General features: G+C 53.8%; 1 protein-coding gene across 1 annotated transcript in view; it reads left to right on the top strand.

Annotated features, from left to right (window-relative positions):
• NFATC1 (nuclear factor of activated T-cells, cytoplasmic, calcineurin-dependent 1) overlaps positions 1-26,024 on the top strand; it is a 128,571-nt gene that overhangs the window by 39,560 nt on the left and 62,987 nt on the right. Inside the window, exons 4-8 of the mRNA XM_008565914.1 lie at positions 5,094-5,296; positions 7,243-7,415; positions 8,911-9,051; positions 20,568-20,623; positions 25,161-25,293. Of these exons, the coding sequence (XP_008564136.1) occupies positions 5,094-5,296; positions 7,243-7,415; positions 8,911-9,051; positions 20,568-20,623; positions 25,161-25,293 (706 nt within the window). The remainder of the gene's footprint in view (positions 1-5,093; positions 5,297-7,242; positions 7,416-8,910; positions 9,052-20,567; positions 20,624-25,160; positions 25,294-26,024) is intronic.

Genomic DNA, 26,024 nt, shown 5'->3' with positions numbered 1-26,024 from the left:
CTCCTTGCTCTCTGGTGGAGAGCGTGGCTGGACACAGGGACTCCTCCCCCCGGAGTCCTCCCCTTCAGGTCCTCACGTACCTGGAACCTCCTCCTCTTATAGAGGCCCTCGGACCTTTGCTCTGAAGAGTCGCTCTCCTGCTGCGCTTGGTGGGAGTGAGGATTTGGGGACTGAAAACATAATCTGAGACAATGTTGATGCAACACACTCTCTTAAATTAACCAGCAGAGGAAAAATCAGGTGGAAAAAATTAGTGGAACGAGTTTGTGAACTGGATTTTTCCCTCCCTGAATACTTCCATGGGAGCATTGTAAAAAATGAAAATTTTATTTCTGGGTCTTAAATGCATAATTTCCCCTTGAATCGATCACTACAAAAAAATTAGTGGAACGAGTTTGTGAACTGGATTTTTCCCTCCCTGAATACTTCCATGGGAGCATTGTGAAAAATGAAAATTTTATTTCTGGGTCTTAAATGCATAATTTCCCCTTGAATCGATCACTACATCTCTGTAGTGTGTCTTGGAGGAGGATTCTTGCACGAAGATTTTCTCTGCTTAATTTCTGTGTACACCAATGCAAAATGATTGATTCAAAGGCAAAAAATTCCTATCAATTAACTGGTTCTTTGTTTATTCCATACCTCCTTCTACCATGTGCACGTGCGTGAGCGCGTGTGCGCATGCACACATGTGTGTGAGCGTGCGTGTGTGCATGTGCGCTGGTTGAACTCCAGTGCCGAATGCACTTGGCCTCAATCCTTCCATCCACCTGTCACTCGCCCTGTAAGTGCTGAGGTAAGCAGAGGAGCTAAGAACAAACATTTCCATGTGTAGAAACTCTGTAGCTCTTGAACACGGAATAATGCATTTTGTTTAGTTTAGGTTGAAGCAAAGAGAGGTCATTGTTATGACAGGTAATTTTATAAATATTATTTTGACAGATATTATAATGTGCCAGAGGCAGAAAACCCATGCAGTGGAACATGTGAAGTATTTTACATTACTTTTCTTAAAATGAACTTCATGTTTTAAATAATAGATGTTTACCTCCCAGGTTAAACCTTAAATATTCCCATTTTCACTGAAATGGCATGATTTTTAAAGAATAAAGTTATACTCCAAATTCACTGCATTCCACACACCATCACAGAATGGCTCAGTAGGTGTCCTGGGGGAATTATCAAATGTCATTTTGAAATCGCCTGTCCCCAGCAGGCCTTGTGGACGGGGCTGCCTCCTGCCCACCACGAGACAGTTTTGGTCAAAGACCCATTCACATATTCTTGTGTTCAGTTTCACAAAATTTGCCTCGTAATCAAACCCTCCTTTTCTTTTTACATTTCTTATAAAAAAATATTCGTTAGAGTCCAACATAGAGTAAAGGCTTTTAGTATGTTTATTAAACTGGGAAAAGACTGGACTCATGCTCCCCAGCAGCCTAGTGGGTGGGACAGGGGGTTCCTAGTTTCCCATCCTAACTGCGTACCGTTCGCACAGGGACACTCATGCGTTCGTGTAGGAAAAAAGCTTTTTTGTTCAAAGGGAAAGGCATTTTGTCCCTGCAGAAGGTGGCTCGTGGCAGATTTTCTGTGGGAACAGCCTTAGACATTTTGTGCTGAGAGACATGCGGTATCTGCACACGCGCGTATCTGCACACACGCACGCCGGCAGGAGGCCGGGAGATGCCGACGCCGCCTCCCAGTCCATTCAAGCCGGCCACAGCGGCTCTGACTTCTCTGCAGAAACATCCCATGCCAGCATCTCCTTCACATGCCACCTTCTCAGCACAACCTATAGACCACCTGCTCAGTCTGCATGTGTCAGCCCCCTGGGCATAGGGAAGATATCTCAATTTTTTTAATATGAAAGAATCAGTGTGAAGATGATTAAGTCCATGGATGTGTGTGCATGAGTGGGTGTGTACAAGTGTGTGCATGCATATGTGCATGTGTGAACCACTGGGAACGGGGACTATCTCTCCATCCACCTGCCACACAGACCCACCCTGTGCAGATCTCTTTCTTCGCCCCTGTAAAATCCCGCAGGTGGAGTTCAGAGCCCCCTTCAGCCTCCCCGCAGCCTGAGACAAACACGTCTTTTACATATGAACCAGAGAAGTGCAGAATGCTTGTCCGGAGATGTGCTGGTGTCCCTGGGCTGCGGGCTGGGGACTCGCTTCACAGCAGGCAGCACTGCAGTGCGTCTGTGGCTGGGACTCTGATCGAGTGTCAGTTGAGTGTCTGCCACGGAGATAGGCTGGCGAGCGAGCAGCCGCTGTGAGCTCTTCTAACGGCCTGGCCAAGCCATGTGGCCACCAGCGCAAGGACTGTCCTCTTCTCCAGGGGCAGGCCAGGTGGTCCCAGCCCCAGTGCTCAGCTTGCTGTGCACAGATCTCTCTGGAACACCAGGCAGCAATCGGTCCTCATGGGAATTCTTTTCTCAGGACCTGAAATTTATAAATGCCTTCGTCTCTTAATTGAGTGGAGTCCATCAAGACAGTAAGTGAGTCTTTCATCCACATGGCTTTGCAAATGGTTTACTGCTGGTTTGAACCACACTTGAAACGGCAGGCGTGTGCCGCCCAGGGTCAGCAGATTCACCCAGGCCGCGTCCTCGCTCTTTAATCCTACTTAGACTTTCTAGATCTTTGTGCTGAAGAATCTCAGTGGGGCTGGGAGGAAGACGTGAATGTACGTAGTAGATCTCCCTGTGCGCTTGATGGAATTGGGTGCCGGGGACCCAGAAGAGTCTGCTGCAGACAGACCGCAGAGCAACGCCCCTGCCTGTAGCTGCCTCCCCCACACTCTGCGCACATGCAGCGGAGAGAGGACCACTCCCTTCCCCAGCCATTCCAGGGGAGGCACAGGCGGGCCCCTCGCCCACGTGGGCAGCAATGTGCTTTCACTTTTAACACGGGCTCTCCAGGCCCCTTGGGAAACTCAAGCTTTGTTTAAACCTCCCACCCACCCGAGTCCTGGAGACAGGCCTTCCTGGGCTTATTGAGGCAGCAGATTAGTAGTCTCCACTCCAACCAGCTCGGACTCAGTAGGGAGCACGTTTTTTCCTGCCACTGTGGCCGTGGGGCTGATAACTGAAGGAGGGATGCAGACTGTACCTGTTTGAAGTGACCTCCCAGCCGGTCCTTTTATCTCAGGATGGGGGTGACTCTGGCTGCAGGCCAGGGCCAACCGACCAGGAGGGTTAATGAAAGTCAGCGGCCAGCTTGCACCAGACAGAGCCTGTGGCCGCCGATGTCCGCATGCGGAACCTGTGAGGGGCCGGCCTGGCCTTGTAAAAACCAATACTCACCGCGCCACATCAAACCCAGCAGCAGCTAATTGCAACGTCTGATTTTCTGTTTCCCATTTCTGAAGTTCATTGTTTTCTTTTTTTTTTCCAAATTGGCATATTAAAATGAACATTAAAAACCTCTGCAAACACAGGAAGCTGGAATTATGCTCGAAAGTCGGGTGCTAAGAGGCTGAGGAGCCAGGGGTTGTTCTGAGTCCCCTCCTCCCCGCATCATCTCACTCGCTCTCTTTCTTTCGGGAATCGTGCACGTGTTTTCTTGGAAAGAGTTTTGTCTCTTCTGCTTGATCATTTGAGCATCGCTCTCTTCACCAGGGTTTCCCCAAGATCCGCTCATGTTTTCGTGGGCAACTTACTTCCGCCTCATGCTTTGTGTTTCTAAAACCAAACTCCCTCCAGACTCAAGTCCCATGCTCTCTGGCCCCTAACCTGGGGCTCCCCGAGTGCTGCATTCTGGACTCACTGTGCCCCACTCCAGGCCTCCCCCAGCCCCGCCTCATGCTCAGGCCCAGAGCCCTCCAGGACAGAGGCTGCCTTTGATGGACCCCCATGTGGGTGGGATTGGGACCCCAGCAACCTCACTAGGTTCCTGTTTCTACCAGAATTTGCTTCTTAAGAATAGAATCATGCTCTGGTGGTTGCCAATGGTCGTGTTAAAGATAAAAACAGGTAAATGATCGTTCTAAGATAGCTTGACTTGGGGTGGCCAGTTTGCTCATCGGTTAGAGCATGATGTTGCTAACACTAAGGTTCTGATCTCTGTAGCGGCCAGCTGCTAATAAATAAATAAGTAATAAAAGACTTGTGCTGAAGGAGGAACCGCAGGTGAGATGCAGAGAAGGCAGGTGGAGGCTCTGCATTTCCTCCTCAGCTCTGGCTGCTTGTCCTGTGGGCGGTGGGTCCAGGACACACATGTGTACCGTGGGTGTCTCTGAGATGCAGGAGTGGTCCATTGGTGCCCATCCTGGCAGAATCCTTGGCAAGCTGCTCTTGTGTCTGGCTTGCCAGAGTCATATTAGGGTCCTGTGAGTTTTGTGCCTGTGTGTGGTTCCCCTGCATGGTGTCTGTCCCTGGCCAGCAGACGCTCTGCCGACCTAACCATGGTGGTCTGGGTGTCGGCAACGTGACCATGGCCACCAGGACCACATTCAGCCACAGCCTGCTTCTGGAGGAGGAGGGGTGCGCAGAGCCAGTCAGGAGGGGACACGCCCTCAGCCCCACGTTGTTCTGGTGGGTGCGCTTGTGAACACGGTGCTGACTGATGAGGATCAGACTTTGTTCCCTGTTCAGTTTCCATTTAATTGAATATGGGAAAATGGATTCTGTCCCACTGAGGCTGTGTCTGTATTAATTAGGGGCAGTGAGTCCCTGCACACACCTAGCCCAGCCCAAGCCTTCCGACTGGGGAGGCCGCACATTGCACACAGGGGTGTACACGTGTGTGCATTACTGGTCTGCATGCATGTGTGAAGGTGTGCATGTGTGCACACATGTGCTTATTGTGTGTGTGTGTTTGAAAGTAAGCAACAGGAATGAATGTTCAAAGTCCACACCTTGAAAATTGCCCCAGGACCTTTAGGATAATGAGGCATTTTCTAAGTAAGATTAAAAAACCAATATTATATTATAGAGAAATAGAAAGGGGTGGGGGGTGGGAGGAGACTCAGCACTTAGCACCTGTCCGGTTTTCTTTTTGAATTAGAGTGTCTGCTTATAAAAATTTAATTGATTCCCCCAGTTTATGTGCATGGTGCTTAGTGGGAGTTTTTTGTTCTCTTGCCAGCTGCACGGTTACTTAGAAAGCGAGCCACTCACGCTACAGCTGTTCATCGGGACAGCGGATGACCGCCTGCTGCGGCCTCACGCCTTCTACCAGGTCCACCGGATCACGGGGAAAACCGTCTCCACCACCAGCCACGAAGCCATCCTCTCCAACACCAAAGTCCTGGAAATCCCACTTCTGCCGGAAAACAACATGCGAGCCATGTAAGCCGCCGGGCGTGGGGACCCCCGCCTATGGGAGGGGCCCGCTTTGTTCTCTGCATTCTGACCACTCGGGCTGGGGCTCCCACCTGGCCCAGAGTGCACGTGGTTTAACACCTAAATAAACTTGACAAATATTTATGGCAACGATTTGTTTCTTTCTAGGGTTTCAGCCACTGCGTATATTGCCACATAATGTAAATATCTCAACTACACAGCTGTAAATACCTTCCCCAGTGCCTGCATTCAGTTCATACATATGACACCGTTTGTTTCTGAATACAGCAGTGTGCAAATCAGAGGAGGGGTTAATGCAAACACTGAAAAATTGCACAGGGCAACATACCTGGACAGCACTTTCACATAAAGTGTTACCAACCTTGCTGGTATGGCCAGTTCTGACTTGCAGAGTTAAATCTGACACTATAATTAGCTTAAAACTGAGTTTGTTAACAAGGTGAAGACAGATCAGGTGATGTCCAGTAGGCCTGCATTTGTTTAATCGTGCACATTGTGTGACTGCTGTGTGCTCTGAGCATTGGCTCTGAACTGTGGATGCAGCAGAGAAAGAGAACAGGTTGTTTCCATGGGGTTTACCTTGTACTAGGGGCCATTCAGGAGAGACAGTTAATGAACACACGTATAAGGATAATAAGCAAAGGACGTGCAGATAATTAGCAGGATGATGTGTTAGAGCACTTGGGGGCTGTTCTAGGTCTGACAGCTGATGTGCAGGGGGGCTGGCTCATGGAGGGGTCATGAACCTTCCTGTGGAGCCCTCAGGCAGCATATGCAAAGGTCCTGGGGCAGCAGCAAGTTTGGGGCACTCACTGGCTAGTGAGAGGCCAGCATGGCAAGGGAGAGAGCGCAGGAGATGAGGCAGGCAGGGGCCTTATCACATAGGACTTTGTGTGGGATTTTAATAAGTTATTTATAACTTTTAAACCCTCTAAGTCAAAAACAAAGGGAAAGCTTTCTTTCCAAGTAGGCTTTTCATGAATTTGGGGGAATTTACATGCCTCTGAATTCATTCTAAATCCTTGGGTTTGCTTCAAGAGCTACAATCTGAGTTTCCCAAGGGCAGGCATATGATCGGGTGGGTTGAGAACCTCCATGTTCCCATGGCAGCAGTAGACTTTGCAGCTTCTGAGGCCGTGCGTTCACGCCACCACAGCACGAGGACAGCCGCAGTCATCCCCAGAACACGCCCAGAGCTCCACTCCAGAAGCGGGCCCTGCCACCCAGCGTGGGCTGGGATGCTGGTCCCACGGCAGACCTGTGTGTGGCAGGTCTTCCTCAGCCGGACAGCGCCCTTGACTCCCTTAGCTGACTGAATAAGGAAAAATGCCGGTTTTTATTGCATCAGGAATTTACAGATGCGGTTTTTACTGCAGTTGAGTTTTGAATGAAATGATTAAGTTAAATGAAGTTATGTGAAACCCGAGAAGAACGGGTTTCATAAGAAAATGAGGGATTTTAAACTGCGTAATGGAAACACTGACAGCATCTTTAAATAAGTTGAGCTCTTAGGAAACTCCTACAGGGCACAGGAGACGGGGGCACAGGCCCCTCTGCCCCCCTCGGGCCTGGGCTGCTCTCTCTGTGCTGGTGCTGTCCTCGCAGCCAGGCAGGGGCCTGGGGCGTACAGCGACCGGGGCGGTGTGGCCAGGTCCGCCTGCGCTCGGGGGTAGAGGGCGGGTGATCGCTCGTGCACACGGTCGCTTCAGTCCCTGCTTCCCGGGCACATGTGGACGTCAGGACTCTGTCCTGCTCTTGGAAGATGCCTCAAAGTCGTTCACGTTGAATGTGGTATTTTCTTGGGGGCGGTGGGCCAGCTCGGGGGATGAGCCTGCCAGGCCTGGGGAGGACGGAGGGGGCAGGGAAGGCTGGAGCTTCACGTCTGTGCGTCAGCGATTAAAAGAAAAGCTGTGGCCTTTTGTCTTGGGCAGCATTGACTGTGCCGGAATCCTAAAACTCAGAAACTCTGACATTGAGCTACGCAAGGGGGAGACGGACATCGGGCGGAAGAACACCAGGGTGAGGCTGGTTTTCCGAGTCCACGTCCCCCAGCCCAACGGCCGGACACTGTCCCTCCAAGTCTCCTCGAACCCCATCGAATGTTGTAAGTGGACGCTCACGCCCTCCAGCTTTAGTGAGACCTCCTGTTCACTTTTTATGTGGGTGGCTTGTGAACCGAACGTTCCCATCAGATGTGTCTGTCTTGATGTGACTCTGGGGCACCAGGCTGCTCTCTGTCCTGGCTGCAGACGGCCCAGGAGCTGCAGGACCTGCCCGAAGCTTCTGAACATTCCTGGCTCAGGCACCTGCAACAGAAAGTAAAAAGGAAAGAAAGCTCGTCCTGAAACACGGAAATATTTGTATAGGTCACATTTGAGTTAATCCCCTCACACTTCAGGAAGCCTGGGAAAATGGAATTTTGGAATTGAGTCCATTGGGTTGAGCAAGCCTAAATTTTGTGAACCTCCATATGACTATTTGTCTTCTCTGGTAACCCTGGTTTTGGCATCTTTAATTTACGGTGGAGGTGCTAGCAGGGCGTGGTCGGAGCCTTCTTGACAGGGGCCCGGCCGGGATACACCCTACCTGTGCAGGGATGCTGGGTCTCGTGGGCCCAGTGTGGATGTGGGGCTGAGACCTGAGCTCACACCTGGCCGTGGCATCTGCTCAGGGGGTCTCAGACTCCCTGAGGTGTGGTCTCCCCACATGTCCCCTACCGGCCGGTCAGCCTCACTCATGGCAGTGGCACTTGCCGCCCCTCCTCTCACAGTCCTCCTAAGCCAAATCCCAAACTTGCACCCACCTCTCCTGTGCCAGGCCTTTTGCCCTCCTGAGAGATGGGGACTCCCCACATGACTCCTCCCCAACTCCTCCTCAGCGGGCGCCAGCCCCCACCAGAGACCTCAGTTTAGCCCCTGCCCTCCCCTGATGCCTGGGCCCCCCTCTCTGGAGCCGGGGGCTGGGGCCCTTGTTGCCTCCAGCTCCCAGAGACAGCATCCCCCTCAGCACAGAGGTGTCTGGATGGGCTGTTGCTAGTTAGAGCAGAGAAGCCTCTGTCCCCCAAGTGATTTGGCCCCAAGAGTGTCATGGATGTCAGGAACTGGTCAGTTTCCATGATTTGGGGGAGTTGGTGTCAGGCTGTGCTGCCCTGGGGGGCTCTCAAGGGGTCTCTATCCAACACTATACACCGGTTGGCTTTCCAAGGTCCGTCCACTGAGACTGGGAGAACATGTGGAGAGCCACATGCACATGCGTGTGCAAATGTGTGTGTTCACAGGCAGGCATCCAGCCCTGCGTTCCCGCACTCGGTGGGTACACGCTCCCTTGCGGGCATGTTAGCTGTGTGATTCACCTTTTCATATCTGCACAGTTGCTGTAACTTTTGGGGTAAGATTGGCTGAATCTGGTCCAGAATATTTGCTGATTTCTTGAGAGTGGTGTTGTGGCCATTGGGGGAGGTGTGCAGCTGCAGCTCTGGTCACCTGAGGGACATTTGGAGGCACTGGGCTCATGCGTGACCTGCCTGGGCCGTGGCTTGGGCAGCTCAGGGCAGGCAGGACCGGGCTCCTCTCACTGTTCCCTCTCCTTGTGTGATGCAGCCCAGAGGTCGGCCCAGGAGCTACCCCTCGTGGAGAAGCAGAGCACGGACAGCTACCCGGTCATCGGCGGTAAGAAGATGGTCCTGTCTGGTCATAACTTTCTGCAGGACTCCAAGGTCATTTTTGTGGAGAAAGCTCCAGGTATGTTCTCTAAAACAGACCATCCGAGAGTTGTCTGTCTTGGATGCTGGTGGGTGGGGCGCAGACGTGTGCAGGAGGCCTGTGCGAGTCCCACGTCTGGGCCAGCAGTGTGTGTGAGCAACCGTCGTCCTGCTGAGAGCCAGAGGTGGACACTTGTTTCCAGAGGGAGCTAGGCCGTGTCCTTGCAAATGTCACTCTTGATGTTAAAGGGACCATACAGGTGAGGACACCCACAGGAAAGTGCTTGAAAGGCTTTGCTGGGGTCCTCTGCCTAGGATGGACCCCAGGGCTCTGACCTGCTCGTCCTCTTTCCTCGGTGCCTCCAGGGAGCCTCTCCAGACTCGCCCTTCCAGAGGCTGCAGTCGGGGTGAGGGGTCAGTTCTAGCACGTGGGAGCCAGCTCGCCTGAAGCCACCTCTCCCTCAACAGTGTTTTTCAGTCCTCGTGCTGTGGGTGCCCACTGCGTGCACGTTGCAGTAGAGAGCAGCTGTCCTCTACCATTGGTGACCTTCAAAGCCACCGCAGGGTGTGTGTGTGTGTGCATGTGGCTTCTGTGCCGCAGGCTGCAGGAGGTGCCAGAACTGCTTCCACCTCGTGCTGGCCCAGCCTGGAAATATCTGCTTGGCCTCTGATATCCATTGTATTTTGGAGGGGAGGGGCTGGGCTGTCCTATGGAACACTGATTTTAGAGGCCACTGTCCTGCTGAAGATGAGCATAGTCCCCTGAGCTCTGGCTCATGAACCAGACTCGCGGCTCCTGGTCATCCTAGGTGGTGGGGACCTTGCTGGCTGGGGTAGAGGCTGTGTGCTCAGCAGGGGCTGTCGAGCTGCTGCTGAGCTGAGATGAAGACAGTCGCGCAGGGACTTGCAGGGACTGGCAAGGACACAGAGACCCCTCGCCCTAGTGTGAGTCACAGCAGAGGGCGTGTGGACCTTACTCTCTGCAGAGGCTGTTTGAAGTTTGGTTTTTGGATCAGTTCCTGATGCCGGGCCAGGCCCCAGCTTATCAAAAAGGCCTGATGCAGTGCCTGTCCCTCCCCAGGAGCAACATGGGATGCAGCTTCCCAAAGGAGGTGGGCCAGGCCAGGGGACACCTGCAGAGGGCTGGCGTGGAGGCCTTGTCTTCATTTTCCCTTTCACCAAGTGGAATTCTCTCAAGGCGGCCAGTCCAGTACTCCCTCTAATCACTGGAAACCACCGAGGCATTCAGCCTTCATAATGGGATCTTGATTTCGTACAGTTTGCAGGAAACTTAAGTACTTCAATCAGAATGGGCTTAACCGTCATTCACATTTAACTTGGCTTGCCTATATAATCATGCGCATAATTGGAAAATATGTTTTAAATTATGGAGAAAACCCAACCAAGTGCGGGGGTAAGGAGAGGACTCGTAGTATGCCTTCTCTGGAGGAGGTCAATTTTGAGAGAATTTGACCTTCAGAGTTTCAGGTGCACGTCTGTGTGCTGGAGGAGGAAGTCAGACCCGGTGCTCTGCTCGTAGCGTGGTGAGGCGCTTGGGACAACTGGCCAGCTCACTGCTCCCGCTGGGCACTTCACAAAGCAGAATCTCGAGTTGCTTTCTTGACTGCTGACGGTTCTCTCTGCTGGGAGAGGCCAGAAAGCGCCTTCTGCACAAGCCACTCCAGATTGCAGTCAGTGGAGGTGTGCTGGGCCACGCATGTCTGAGCTCTTTCCTTCCAGCCGCCCCCTCCCTGGAAGCTCTTTCCCTCTTCTCCGAGGGCCTTTTCTTCACCTTAAAGCTCGCTTGGCATCAATGCCCTGTGGAAGTTTCCCGACACACAGTGTGGGCTCAGTGCCGGTCTGTCTGTGCTGATCCCCTGCCTCTCGAGCTGGAGGGCCACCTCTGTAGCCCACTGTCTCCAGCACCAGCAACGTCTGGTATACAGCAGGCAAGCGATGACTGAATAGATGCCACATGAATATATATTGTGTCTGTGAGCGAGGAAACGTGAATGCTGCAGTTGTGTATCTAGACAGTGTTTGTAATTTCATTTTTTATATTTAAATAAGATTATTTGCAAATTCACACACACGTATACATGCACATAGTGTGTTTTAACAGTTAGGGAACTAATATCTACATGATTTTCTTCCTTTACATTCGCTTCTTAGGCAGAAGTCACACTTACAACACCTCCTAACGCATCGCGACGTGTTGGTATGACTCAACACCCACATCCTCATCTTGATGATGAGTTTTTTTTTGAGAAACCACTAAACTCAATTTGTTTTTGTTTTTTTTGAGAAACCACTAAACTCAATTTGTTAAAAACACAGTGGCTCTCTCACTTTCAAAGTCACACTTACAACACCTCCTAACGCATCGCGACGTGTTGGTATGACTCAACACCCACATCCTCATCTTGATGATGAGTTTTTGTAGTTGTTTTTTTTGAGAAACCACTAAACTCAATTTGTTAAAAACACAGTGGCTCTCTCACTTTCCAACAAGATAGTCTGGTCTGTTATAAAGTTTTGTTTCTTAAACTGGTCCTTACAGATAGAACTGAGGCCGGCTATGAGCCAGGAGAAGATTCTTGTGGAAGTTACTAAACTGGACGATTAAAACTCGTACCACCGGGAAGCACGGCTTGTTCCTCCCGCTCTCCTTCTGTCCCAAGAGGACGGAAGGTCACAGATGCCGCAGATACTTTTGGGCCAGGCAGCCTGGACCACAGTCAGGGGTGGGCACAAACACACGCTTCCCTGGGAGATGCAGGAAGTCCCCACGAGGTTCTGCGGGCTACCCTGGCATACGGTGCCCGGTGACTTGGAGCTTGCAGAAGTTTTGACAGCAGCTCCTGTGCTTCTGCACGAAGGCTGGTGGGAGTTGGGCGTGTGGCCTCCCGGGGAAGGGTGTTCGTTTCTCTGCAGTGACTCAGACACAGGGAATCCCTGGGGCCGGTCATGCCTGCGCTTGTCTGCCTGGTGAGAGCCGACTCCAGTGCGTACTTAACTCCTCCTGGGTCTCTCATCAGCAGATGGGAGCCAGTCACCCTCGTGACCCAGAGATGCTGGCCTTCCCTCTGGGATGCTCCAGCAGAGGCAGGAGGAGGGGCAAGTGTCATGTGGGCGTCACAGCAGCAGGGTCTGGCTGCACGTGTGCCGGAGCTTCTGGAAGAGAGCCGTTGTTCTGCTCAGGTCGTCACTGCATCCTGCAAGAAGCCCAAGGGTTGAAAGAAGCCTTTCTTTCAAGGACTCCGGTCAAAGGTTCACGGCTTTCGTGTTAGATGACATTTTCCAATGATGAAGGTCCATGTAGAATGTTCTTGCAGGAAGCCGAGTTGGCAGTGGCCACACCTTATGGGGCAGAGGGTCAGCTGCAGGCAGTGAGACACCGACACCGCCCTGCCCCTCTCCTCCTGCTAAAGATCGCTGTGTCTCTCTCCAGACCTGTGAGTTGAGGAACCCGTGAGAGACAGCCGAGGAGTGCTCTTGTGCCCAGTATGAATGAAAAAACAGAGGACACCCATGGGGAACACGGACGTGCTTTCTTTTTGGAGATTGTCCCAGGACAAAATATAAGGAGCAGGTTTCTGAGACTTGGATGTGCCGAACGCCAGCTGGTTCTCAGTGCTGAAGTTGAACAGAGCTCCTCTTTGTAAGTCACCTGTCGGCTCCGTTGCAATTTTTTTAAAATATGGAAGAAACCTGTTGGGGCTTCTATTGCTGCGTAAAAGCAACACCAGAGCTCAGGGGTCAAAGCAATGGCCACTGCACTCTCTGCCGACCGGCTAGACTCAGCAGATGTTCTTTTGCGGGTCATGCCTGCGGTCATCTGTGTAGCCGTTGTGACCTGGTAGGTCGGCTGGGGGCCAGGATTGCCCTCTCCTTGCAACCTCCCAGTGAGGTCTCCTCAGAGCTACCAGGATGTGGAAGCAGGAGGTGCCAGTGCCTCGCAAGGCTGAGGCCCAGACCCAGATCAGCGTCACTCCACCACAGACCCTGGCCCCAAATCCAACACAGACAGATCGCAGCCCCAAAGCCCAGCACGGCAGACTCCAGCCCCCAAGCCCATCACAGACAAGTCCCAGCCACAAAGCCCAGCACAGCTGGACCCCTCCCTCGAAACCCAACATTTAATCCAGCCCTAAAAAACCCAAACGACCAGACCTGCTCCCAAAACCCAGCATGGCCAGACTCTGGCCTACCCCCACCTGTGTGATGCCCCCTCCCCTTTGCCCTCTGAGGTTCCAAGGGCAAGAGTGGCTGCGTTGGAGTGGACGAGGGCTGCTGCTGCCAGCAGTTCCCAAATTCCTCGACGCTGAACAGGACAGGCATTCGCTGGTCTCCTACTTGGGAGACTCTGACCCGAGCACGGAGTCTGTCTTTAAAGTAAGGAGCCCGGAGGCCACGTGGCTGCCCTTGGGGTTACCACGTCTCCCAGAAGAACTGACATATGGCACCTTCAAGGGGGCTTCAGGGAGGCCCTGCCAGCAGCCAGTGTGGACCCGTCTGAAGACACCGAGCTGCATCGGAGAACTGCACGTGTCCAGCCAGCACCAGCATGTGTTGGGGCAGGATCTGATGTCACAGCCTTTCTGAACGGTCTGTGTGTGTGCATCATGACACAGAAGTATGCATTATCCACCTGGGGACACCGCCAGGAGCCATCTGCTCACTGCCTCCACAGTGGGCACTGAGTGGCCTGTGCACCCCAGGAGTCAGGACAGGGAGGGACGGACCCCAGAAGCCCCACGGAGCCCCCGCAGGCCCTGTCCAGGCTCCAGATAGCTTCCCTCCCGCCTCGCCTTGCCATCCTTTCAATGCAGGGTGGATGGTTCGCTGGTCCGGCTCTGTGGAGACCAGCCGCCTCAGGGCAGCCTGTGATGGTCCGGAGCCGTCAGCGCCCGTCTGGCCTGCCTTCCCCTTCCCCTCTCTCTCCAACGTGACTCTTCTTTGGTTTCCTGAGTCTCTGTTCCTTCTCAGTTTTCTCTCGGGCCCGGCGTGTGCTGCTGGCTGCTGGCTCACACGGGTCTCAGTGCGGGAGGCATGGTATGCAGCTGCAGGTGGGCTCGCGGGAGCACAGGCCCTGGGACTCGCTGCTCCACTGGCGCCGTCTTGCTGTGGACGGTGCTCAGAGAGGATGGCAAGCTCGAGCTGCAAGTCCCTGTGTTCAGCTGCGCTGCAGCCTCTCCTGTATTGCGCAGCGTGTATTTCTAGGCCCAAGAGATGTGCCCCTGATGGAAATAACTATTGTGAAGGAAACCCCTTCAAGGATGAAAGGGCTCAGGATTCGTGGGTGTGGGAGGAGGAGGTTCTGCTGGGGCCGCTGCCGGTGCTTGCTTGGGAGGTGCAGGAGAGAGAGTCACTTGCCACCCAAGTGCTGCTTTGGGTGCAGGGAGGTGCAGGGCAGACAGCGGATCTCCTTCGCTGTTCCCAGAGCCTCCACGCAGGGGACATGAGCAGGGACAGGAGGCATCCCTGGCCCATGGTGCAGAGGACGGGCTGAACTCCCCAATGGCCGGGACTCCTGGACTCTAGCCACGGGCCGCGTACCCTGAGCTCTTTGCGTGACTGTAGCATGTCAGCAGAACGGCTCCCAGCAGGCAGGGAGTTTGTGACACACTGCCTGGAACTCTGATTCCAGAGCGCTCTGGGCAAGGACGGCATGCATGTGTTCCTCATTCCCTCTCCTCATACTACTCCTCTCATGTGCTTCCCACGTGCTGGGGTCCCAGTGACCCTGTCCACCTGGATGATGCCATGTTTAGGGTCCCAGCAGTCCCAAATATGTCATTAACTATGGTAATGTACGCATCAAATTAGCAACCATCACACAGGCTTCAGGATCAGCCCCCATTGGTGATTCTCTGCACCTGCTGGGCCAGGCGTGGGGACAGATGCCACCTGCTCCCACTGAGAAATCTCACCTCCAAGCAGAGCACACAGCCACGGGCGTGGTGGTCTTTTCTTAAGTTTTCTTTTCAACCATGGATCTGTTCCACCACAGTCATCAAAGTGCATTGACGTTCTGATGGGAGGACGGTTTGTGAAAGGCAGGGGCGGTCCTCACAGGAGGACACTGGGACTGAAGGAACACCTTGAGAAGCGTGTGTATGTGTATACAAATGTTTGTATGTGGGTACATGTGGGGTGCATGTGCATGTGTGTGGGAGGCATATAAATGGGTGCATGTAGGTGTATGTGGGTCAGTGCATGTATGCATGTGTATGTGAGGGGTGTGCGTACGTGAGTGTGAAATGTGTAAATGCTCATTGGTGAGTGTGGAGCATGTACACACATGTGCATGTATGAGTGCATGGGGTGGATGCATGTGGAGCGTGTGTGGAGCATGGACACGTGTGCATGTATGAGTGCATGTGGAGCATTGTGGAGTGTGTGTGGAGCATGGACACGTACGTGCATGTTTAAGTGCATGGGGTGGATGTGTGTGGAGCGTGTGTGGAACATGTACACATGTGCCTGTATGAGTGCATGTGGGGTGGATGTGTGTGGAGTGTGTACACATGTATGCATGTATGAGTGCATGGGATGGATGCATGTGGAGCACATGCCTTCTTGGAGTGCATGGGTGGATACGTGTGGAGCATGTGTGGAGTGTGTACACGTGTGTGCATGTATGAGTTCATGGGGTGGATGTGCGTGTAGAGCATGTACATGTGTGTGTGTGAGAGCACATGTGGAGGAATGCATGTGGAGCATGTGTGGAGTGTGTACACGTGTGTGCATGTATGAGTTCATGGGGTGGATGTGCGTGTAGAGCATGTACATGTGAGTGTGTGAGAGCACATGTGGAGGAATGCATGTGGAGCATGTGTGGAGTGTGTACACGTGTGCGTGTGTGAGTGCATGGGGTGGATGCATGTGGAGCACTGTGGAGTGTGTACACGTGTGTGCATGTATGAGTGCATGGGGTGGATGCGTGTGGAGCGTGTGCCTTTTCAGCACCGTGGGGAGGGCACTGGCCCCTGCTGTGCACACCGTGCCTGGCGGGCCGCCGGGGAGATCTCAAGCTCTCTGAGATTTCCTGCTGCTCTTTCCACTGCTGGTGGCTGTGGAACCTGGGGGTAGCCAGCCAAGAGGGGATCACGTTTTGCCGCCCTGGCGATGGAACTGAAGCTCACGGGGTGAACATGCCAGTGGTAGGATCTCTTGGTGGCCTGCCCACTACCTCCCCTGGTCCCCCTCCCTTGTGCCGAGGGACCTCTGGGGACTCTGCTGGTCACCTGCTTCCTGGAGCCATGCTGGTCTCCTGGAGGATTCTGGAAATTGCCTAGGCATGGACGCCGTTGGGCGCATTGGTGCTGCTGGTGGTGGAGGCTGCTCACACCCTGAAATCATGACATCACATTGGGAAGCACCCTCCTCTCTTCCTGCTCCTGGCCATCGACATCACAGAAGAGTTCAGGGTGACCCCCTGTGTGCGCCACTCAGCAAAACCTGGGGGGTGTCTGGGGGTACATGGGGCAGAGACAGCCAGCACCCCTGCTGTGCCCTGCAGCCATGCCTGGGATGGATTGTTCTGGAATCTCCCTGACTCCAGTGAGTACAAAAAAACTGTGGGCTAGGATACCTCTTGTCTTAACACTTTTTTCTTACTGGCCTTGGAATTGAATGATCATCCCACAGTTCTCCACTTAAACAGAATTTTGAATAGTCTTAGGAGGAAATAAACTCAGAAAAAGTCAGTTATGCTGGAGGCCGGCCTGAGACGTGGGCCCTAATGGGCTGCCGGTGGCTGGGCAGGGGTCGTGCAGCCCAGACCCTGGTGGGAGCTGCTTCCTTTGTGGGGTCCTGGCCTCACAGGGAGCTCAGCCTGATCATCCTAGCCCCCGGCCCGGGGACCACCCGGTGGAGAATGTCAGGTAGGGCCTGGGGAGCTGATCCTGGCTTCCTGCTGGGGGAGGAGTCAGCAGGCAGGACAGTGTGGGCCCAGCACCTCTGTCTCCTCCAGTCCTGCCCCCGGCCAGACCTCGACTACTGTCCTCACGCACGGTGGGGAGCGTGGGACTGGGCTGCAGAGCTCAACAGGCCATATGTGCCCCCAGCCCCATTTCAAGACAGAGCCAGCAGCAGGTTCACCACAGAGGAGGGGCTGGGCTTCAATCCTCACCCCACAAGTGTTTCAGGGTCACATATGGTGACAGCACATGAGCTGCCTTGGATATTTCCTTTTATATCAGCTTCGTTGAGATGTAATCCACACAACACTCAACTCACTCGTTTTAGGTAGTTTTGGGTACATTCTCAGGGCTTTGCAACCATCCCCACTAACTCCACAGCATTTTTGTCAGTTGGGAAAAAACCCTCTACCCACGAGCCACCCCCCCTCCCCCACACACACACCGACTCCGGCCCCACCTGTTCCAGGAGCTTTGCATCTGCCAGTCACCAGGGGTCTTTCGCATCTGGCTTCTCTCACTTAATGTTTTCAAGGTCCATCGACGCCTACCCGTGCCTCGCCTTTTCGTGGCTGGATGACATCCCTCTGTGCGGTGTTTGTGCACTCACCAGTGGGGACACGTGGGCTGTGCTCCTGTGTCCTCTCAGTGATTATCATGGACAGAGCTGCTGTGAACATCCATGTGGAGTGTCCGTGTGGACACGCGTGTTCCTTTCTCTTGGGCACAAACTTAGGAGTGGAATTGCTGTGTCACGCAGTGACTCTGCATTTAACATTTGAGAACCTGCCGGTGGATTTCTGAAACATCTGGATACCTTTTCCTCTAGAATCTCTTGCTGGGGAAGGCCAGGCAGAAGGAGATCATGCCTCCACGCAGGGCGGCCCTCGAGCCGGAGCTGTGGGAGAGACATGGGAGAGGCCGGAGAGGCCGGGAGGACAGCTCCATGTGAGCTCACCACCCAGCTCCAACTCGTCTCCAGCTCTCACGGTCCACGTCAGGAGTTGATTCCCGGACCATCCAAAGCAGGAGCATCCAGTGAACAGTAGTCACCTTGTAAATGTCTGTGCACAAGCGTTGAACCACGCTCCCGAGGCCAACAGACAGACCAGGAGGCAGGGCGGGCATCTGCGTGTCGCTCGATGGCTGCAGAGATGCCACCTGCAGGGGCCTGGGGCCAGTGCATGCTCACACAGGGGTCTTTCTGATCTGCGTGCTTGGCCGTGGGCTCTGTTCTGCCCCACGGCCATGTGCCCTCACGAGGTCGGACTGTTGGGATTTCTCTGCTCGGTGGAGCCAACGTGGGCGCAGGCCCAGGCGTGGGGGCACAAGGCCTTCTGCCCCACCCCGGGGAGGACAGGCCACTCCCAAGGACACCCTCGCCTGGGAACGGGGGCCTGGCCCGCCAGGATTCTGTGCTCGGCCTGCGCCTCCGGCCGCGGCCGTCTGTGTGGAAACCTCCGCAGGGTGTGGCGGGGAAGCCTTCCCCATGACTCATGCTGCAGGGAATTCCCTAATGATTTGGAATATTTTTGCTTCTGGACTCGGGCAGAGTTTCCTACGGAGAAGCCAGGGAGCTCGCGATAAGACCGAGCACAGAGGCCTCTCAGGGCTGGCGTTTCCCGTCCCGGCGTCCCGGCGGGGGCTGGAGCAGAGCCAGGCCAGCCCTGCCCCTGTGGCGGGCACTGTGCGGGAGGGAGGTCCTTGCCGCTGATGGCAGCAGCACACAGGGCCACTTTCATCATTCCCCGAGGACTGCGAGCTCTTAGGCATCCTCCACAGCCTCGGCCTCTGTCGCATCCCTGAGACAGTTGCTGGACGCATGTCTGATGTGTGCTTGCCTTTGAAAGATGACATTTAGTTCATGATGCCTGCCCTCCTCCGGCTGTGGGACAACCACAGATACGGGAAGGCCGTGGGCAAAAGCGGGGCCAGTGTCCAAGGAGGTGTCCTCCTCCCCTCCCCAGGGTGGCTGGGGAGCCAGGGGTTTGAAAGTGGCGTGTGTGTTTTGGTGGTTCCAAAGAGCTGAACTCACAATGGGAATGTCTGTGTCTGCTCTCGCTTTGTGTTGTGTCTGTAACTCGACTCGTGCATTTTCGAGAGGTCTGTGTTGCTCCTGCACTTTTGTTGGGGGAGGGCCAGGCTGGCTGCTGGGCTGGGCCGGGCCCAGGGGCCGCACAGATGTGGCAGCTCACAGCGAGGCCTCCTGTCTTCAGCAGCACATGTGGCTGGAGTTAAAAATGCTTCTCTTGCCAAAGTTCCTGAGCTCACTAGAGCCTGGAAGGTTTGCTGCTTTGTGCAACTCCAGATCTAAGAGCAACTGAGTGTAGTTTTAGTTTCCTGCTACTTTTTTTCTGGGAGGAGAGGACGCTGATCCCTGGGGCCAGTCCGCGTCTTGTCACTGAGTGGGTTCATCTGATGGGTAATTGGCGTGGGATGTCGGGCGTCCCGAGAGGCTGGTGTGGCGCTGGCATGGCGGATGGCCCTTGGGGCTGCGTGTGACTCATGCCTCCTCCCTCCACCCCTGCCCAGCTGGCACTGCGAGAGAGAAAAGGGAGATTCTGTCTAATTTATCAGTAATATGGGGTTTGCAGAAGAGGCACATTTCCTTTGCAAACGGAGCAGGAGAAAACACTAAGTGTCTGTATGATGAACACCGTTGTTCATCTTGGGACCTGACTTTATTTTGGAAAAGGTGGAAGATGGAGATGAAAAGAGGCCTCAATAGGAGACTGACATCTGTTAATTCAAAATAATCAGCCATTAATTGGAAATAATTACCCAAACTAGTCCTAGGACAGTGTGTCCAGCAGAGGGACCTGCAGACCCCAGCCTGTGGCCAGATCCTCGCGTGGTCCGGCAAGAGCCCACACCTTGGCAGGCTGGAGAACAATGGCTCCTTTCACTGCTCCTCTGGAGCCAAAATGCAAACAGCCCGTGGGGTGAGGTTAAAAATACCGTGTGTTTTGCATTTCTGAGTCCTGATGTGGCAAGCAGGAGTCAAGGAAGGGCTTTGCTTACTCACCAGCTGTTCCTCTGAGTAGGGGACCCGAGGCTGGGCCTCGATCACTGGAGTGACTCCCGCTCCCAAATGCAGGTAGCGTGGAGCCTGCCCGTGGCGTGAGAGGCATCGCTCCCGTGCTTTCCATGTCCTCGCAGGGCGCGAGGCACAGGCGGTGTCGCCCAGCAGCATTTACTGGGCGGTGGGGTCGCTGGCGTTGCTGGTGTCTCTCCTGGGAAAGGTGGGAGGAGTGGGAACCCTCTCAGGGCTCGTGCTGGCACTGCTGAGATGCCTGTGGATGTAGGTTGGGGACGGGTTTCTGAGGGCACTCGCCGGACTGGGACTCCTTCCCACGGCCACAGTCAGGCACCCTGGCCCGGTGTCTTTGGGCTCCTGAGGCTGATGTGTGCAGCACAAGTTTGGCGTTGTATGTAGGCCGGGCCAGCGCATGTTGTCAGCCCGGCAAACGAGCTGTTCCCAGCGGGCCCAGGCTGCCCTTGGCGACACCCCAGGCTGGCTGCAGAGGGTCCCCTGCTGGCTCTGTGCCCGTGCGCCTGGTCTCAGGAGGTTTTGAGGGATGGGGCTCCCGCCACATAAAGTGACAAACGTCCTCCCACTTCTTTCTTCCAGATGGCCACCACGTCTGGGAGATGGAAGCAAAAACGGACAGAGAGCTGTGCAAGCCGGTGAGTGTCGTGTCCTGAGCCCTGAGGGCCTCAGGAGGCCGAGTGCACTTGCTAATGTGAATAACTAACAAAACAGTAGATAGAGCCCAGCACAGGTGGTAACATACACGTCACACACTGGCCGAGTGAAACAGGTGCTATTTTATGCAAAATAATGTGGAGAATCAGGCCAGCCAAGCGGCCACAGAAGGTAAGAGGCTGGACAGGGCCTGAGGCCCCTTCACCCCCGATTGTTTTCAACAAAACCAGAAAGCAGGGGCTACACGGGTCCATGGGCCCAGCACTTAAACACCCCTGAAAAGAGAGGTCAAGCAGGAACTGTGGCCTTCCTGCTTTCAGTTGTCACCTGCACAGGCCCCACACAGGTGCTGCCTCTGGGGTCCCACAGTGTCTGGAGCCCCTGAGTAGGTGCCAGCACCTTTCTGGACATGCTGCCCTGACGGTTTTGCAGACTCTTGTTGTGAGCCTGACGTAGATGTGAGGAGAGACCTGATCGTCTCGCTCAGATCCGCTTGTTTGATTTGCTGATGAGTCGGTGGACTTGTGTGGAGGCCACAGTGAGCGTGGCAGGTGTGTGGCACTGTCCATGGCACAACACGCACGTCTGCCCTCATGCGCTTCACCCATCCCAGCTCTTGGTACCATTCCACAAGGTCGGTAGCTGAGAATAATTGTTTTTCTTTGATCGGTTAATTATGGAAACTTTTTTTATCTGAAATTAATACAGCTACTCCAGCTTTCTCTTGATTAGTGTTAGCATGGTATGTCTTTCTATTAACCTGTGTCTTTATACTTAAAGTGGGTTTTTTGGAGAAAACATATAGCTGGGTCTTGGTTTTCTGATCCACTCTGACAGTATGTGTCTTTTCATTGTTGTATTTAGACCATTGATGTTTAAAGTGATTATTGATATAATTGGATAATCTATCATTAAATTTTTTTTAGTGTTCTACTCAGTCCTAGAAAACCAGTAAGGGTCTTTAGGCCAACATAAAATACATTATGGCCGGCAGTGGTGTTTTGAAGATGTTCAGGGTTCTCCCCAGCTCTGTAGTTCATTCCCCTGATGACTAGAGAGGTGTCTGGACAGTGCGTCTTACGAACGTGGAGGCTGAATCACTCACAACTGTCATTCAGGCAAGGACTTATTTTCTCTTAGGCCACCACTAGACATGGCACAGTGGCCCATGTGAACAGGGACCTTGGGTGGTGGGGCTTGCTGTGGCCAGCCAGGTGACGTCATTTCAGCTGAAGGGAGGTCAAGGCTCCCACAGGGAAGGCGCCAGCGTCACGCCCACTCTCGGGGCCCTCTGTTGCGCATTTGCTACAGGACAGTCGGTGTCCCTCTCCTCGTGGGCGGCTCTATCAAAGTCAAGGCTCCCACAGGGAAGGCGCCAGCGTCACGCCCGCTCTCGAGGCTCTCTGTTGCGCATTTGCTACAGGACAGTCGGTGTCCCTCTCCTCGTGGGCGGCTCTATCAAAAACAGGCATCTTTACACTATGGTAAGCTCCTTTTGTGAGCACAAAGCCATGTAGCAGAAGCCTGTCCAGTGGTTGTCAGACGGACATGGCTCCTCCCTGGCCCTGGGTGCAGCCCGTATGCAGGAGGTGACTCATCTCACCCCGGCAGTGCCCAGGCCTCCTCCAGAGCACGCCTCAGACACACAGGCGCCCACTCTGTTCGATCATTTTTCTTGTCTTCACTTGAGAAGCCCCAGAGGGAGTGCTGAGGCCCCAGGGCAGGGTGGCTTCCCAAGGAAGACTCCTGGCCTGCAACGCTGCAGAAGCAGCAGCTTGGGGCTTGTCATGAACGTTATCCCACAGGCCACCAACGGACAGCCCTGTTGTCCCCGAGGCCCCATGCAGGATGGCTGTAGGCTCCTGCTGCCAGGGCTGTTCCTAGCAGCCCAGCCCCTGGTGGCACAAGGCCCAAGGGAAATGGTGTCTCTGGTCCCTGGTGTCAGTGACAGGCTTCTTCCCCGGCTGGGTGGGCCAGTGGCTTCCTTTTCTCTCCCCTCTTGGTCATCTTTCACTGCTTTCCTGCTGGTCACACAAAACCCAGGGCCCTCCGACCACCCACCGGGCAGCGGCTCTGGCCTCGGCTCTGCCTGTCCCCACGTGGGTGCTGCTGTGGAACCCAGGCCGCTGCCCACCCTCCCCTGGGTAGGGGGAAGAGGCTGGGAGAAACTGTGAGCCCTTCTGCATTGAAAACACTTCTGGCCAAGTTGGCAGCTTCACATCTTCAGTAATTTCCTTTCTTACTTTTAACAATTGCATATTTCAAAGGGGACTTAACGGTTAACAGTCATGTTGTAAGGAAATTTACTAGTACATCTGAAAAATCACACTTTATCATTTTAGTCTTTTATCTCTTCAATGAGGTTTACCTTCGTATATATTTTTTCTAATTATAAAAGAATGTCATGTTCTTTATGGGAATTAGGAAAATACAAAAAGTACCAATAAAACCTAGTCTAGTCTTGCCACGTAGATCCGTGACTACTGTTGGCATCTGGTGTGTGTCTTTCACGCATGTTCTATCGTGCGTGTGCAGACGTTCAGCACACACGCACACGTGCGCACACGTACAGCATGTTGGATTTATTTTTTAAACAAATGGGGTTGGCTGTGTTTCATGTGCTGTCGACAGTCGAGTGTATGAACTCCATTAAGACATCAACTTTCTTAAAGCGCATCCCAGAATGTGCTGGTGCCACACGTCCTCGCTCCTCCGGGGTGTCACTCATTTTCCTTTACGTTCCTCCTGTCTCCTCTCTCTCCGGGTGTTTGAGTGGTAGCACTCCCACAGAGATCACGCGTTTGTCACCTAACTTGTCTATTCAGAGAACTGAAGTGGACCGGCCTGTGTCCGCATTGAGACACGGCCCTCCGATCATGTAGGATTCACAAAACCTGGCCCCAGCCTCAGCCGTCCTCAGCCCGCAACGTGGAAGCCTCGCCGGCTCATTCTTTTCAGGCTCAGCTTTTGCACGGCGTCACCTTCTGTCTCCTCCCAAGAAGCTTAGGCTCTCGCCGTCGCTCACTCCTGGCTGCTGGGGCCGGCACCAGCCCCACTGGGTGGCGTCTCCCCAAGGCACCTCTCCTCCTGTCCCCATACAGATGAAGGAAACCAGGGCTTCCCTGTCACACGCCTGGGCCGTGCCGACAGGAGCCAGACCTGCAGTGCAGGCCACACGGCCGAGCGCTCAGTGCGTGCCCGCAGTCGCCCTCCTGTGCACCTCCAGGCAGCTCTGGATGCGGGGATGAAATGCTCCATTGGGAGGACACCTGTAGTCTGTTTCTTCTTCCAAATAAAACAAAGCTAATAAAACAACACAGACGGGTGACTTGGATTCGTGGGTGCCCTCGGGCCCTGGGTCTGTGGCCCCCAGCCGCAGGCTTCTGTGCCTCAGTTTTTCTACCTGTAAATGGAAGAGGTTGGGTCTGGAGTTCCCTTAAGTTTTCTGTTTAAAAAAAACTCTTTAATATTTTTATTAACACGATTCAATCAATTTTGCTATTATACTGGGTAATGAGCTACAATTAATTATTTTAACAAAAGAAGTCATACAATAGATTTTTCTTACAAATTTTATCTACTTGTCAAGCTGAAATCCTATGATTAAAAAACACTGCAGAAACTTCATGGATGCGGAATCGCCCAGAAATCGAGCACAACCCTGGAGCGTGGGCCATGCCAGGGGTGTCTGCACCCTACCGGCACGTGATTGGCTCAGGGCCCAGCCTCCACCCCGACCCCAGCCGTGATTTTCCTGCACGGTAGCATGCTACCCCACAGCCTGTTTTTTATATCTGTACTTGAAAGAGCGTGGTTTTTGTAAAACGGTGGTCATTTTTATTTTAAAAACACAAGGTAACAGCCACCACCGTATGTGGTGCAAGTCCCTTTGTGTTCCTAACCATCTCCTCTGCCCCGCGTTTGCTGGTGGTCTTCAGTGTCTGTGGGATTTGGAAGTCTGACCGGGTGTGGCCGTCGTCATGTGTGCTCCCTGGAACGCCCCTCCCCCACGCTTCACTGGGGACACCTGAACAGGTGCTTGCGACACCGTGAGGTGCTTCCTTCCACGAAGCAGACAATAGCGCTTTCTGAAGCCTGCTGACCTTTTGGTGCTAGGGCCAAAGCCTCTGGGGTCTCCTGAGGACCCTTCCCTGCCCAGGAGGCACGAGGCAGCCTCAGCACTCAGGTGGGCCTCCCCGTCACATGTGTTCACAGTTCTCGCTTGGGCCAAGTTGGCTCAGCTCCACCGTAAAGGTCTCAGCCTCTAGACACACACAAGGTCAAGGACAGTCTTTCCCCGTGAGCAAACATGTGTTGGCCAACCTGCTTACACATGCATGTCTCCGACCCTGTGGTGGCTGCTTCTAAGTTGCTGTGTGTTCAGTCGGGTACCGGCTGGGGACCGCTCCAGAGGGTCTGCCCATGGTGAGAAGGGTAGCCCAGGAGCCGTGGTGTGCAGAGCGTTCCTTATTTGTCCCATGCTAATCGTCTCCTTCCTGTCTGCCATTTTCTCACCAGAACTCTTTGGTGGTTGAGATACCGCCTTTTCGCAATCAGAGAATAACCAGCCCCGTGCAAGTCAGTTTCTACGTCTGCAACGGGAAGAGGAAGAGAAGCCAGTACCAGCACTTCACCTACCTTCCTGCCAACGGTAACACTTTCTTCTAATGCTGAGCGCTGGAGTGCGCGTGGGGGCTCCTCCGGAGCGCAGTGGCGCTGTGGGCCTGCACGGTGGTGCCCAGCCCGCATGGTGCGCCGCCGTGGGGCCGAGTCATCACTCCCTGGAGAAGAGAGAGAAACGTGAAGCTGCCATGTTCTCTCCTTACTGCTGTGGGGGCGGGCGGGAGGGTGGTGCGTGCCGGGTGCTCGCAGGGCGTTTTGCTGGCTTCTTGCAAATGTGTAACAGCCAAGGGAAAAACTGCAGCTTCTGTACTTAAAAGCTGAGGTGGTCTTGGTGTGTGTTTAAGTTGCATAGTTACAGTAATTTTGCAGGTGCCTTTAGAAACAAACCCTTGCTATTAAGCCTAAAGCCTAGCTCCTGATGTGGCCGTTAATGAGCACAATGACTTCTGTGCCCCTGCCGATGTCCACACAGCATTTCTCCATTGACTGACTTCACCTCCCTGTGCCATGAGGCTTTCAGGCTGAAGGACCTTCTGCCCAATCTGACTGCTCTTTACACATGGTGGGGATAGCTTCTTTTTGCTAAAAAATAATCAGCTTATTTTTTCAACTTCTTAGGGTGTTTTCTTAAATAAAATATTATCAAGTTTCTTTTTTTCAGTCCCTGAACTGGCAGAAAATAAAAGTTGTAGCTCGTGGCCACACGCCACTCCTCCCTGGCAGCAGATGTGTGTTCAGAGAGGACAGAATTAGTTGTCA

This window comes from Galeopterus variegatus, unplaced genomic scaffold, assembly GCF_000696425.1.
Source record: "Galeopterus variegatus unplaced genomic scaffold, G_variegatus-3.0.2 Scaffold213, whole genome shotgun sequence".
Classification (NCBI taxonomy): Eukaryota; Metazoa; Chordata; class Mammalia; order Dermoptera; family Cynocephalidae; genus Galeopterus; species Galeopterus variegatus.
This window is presented reverse-complemented; position numbering and strand designations above follow the sequence as displayed.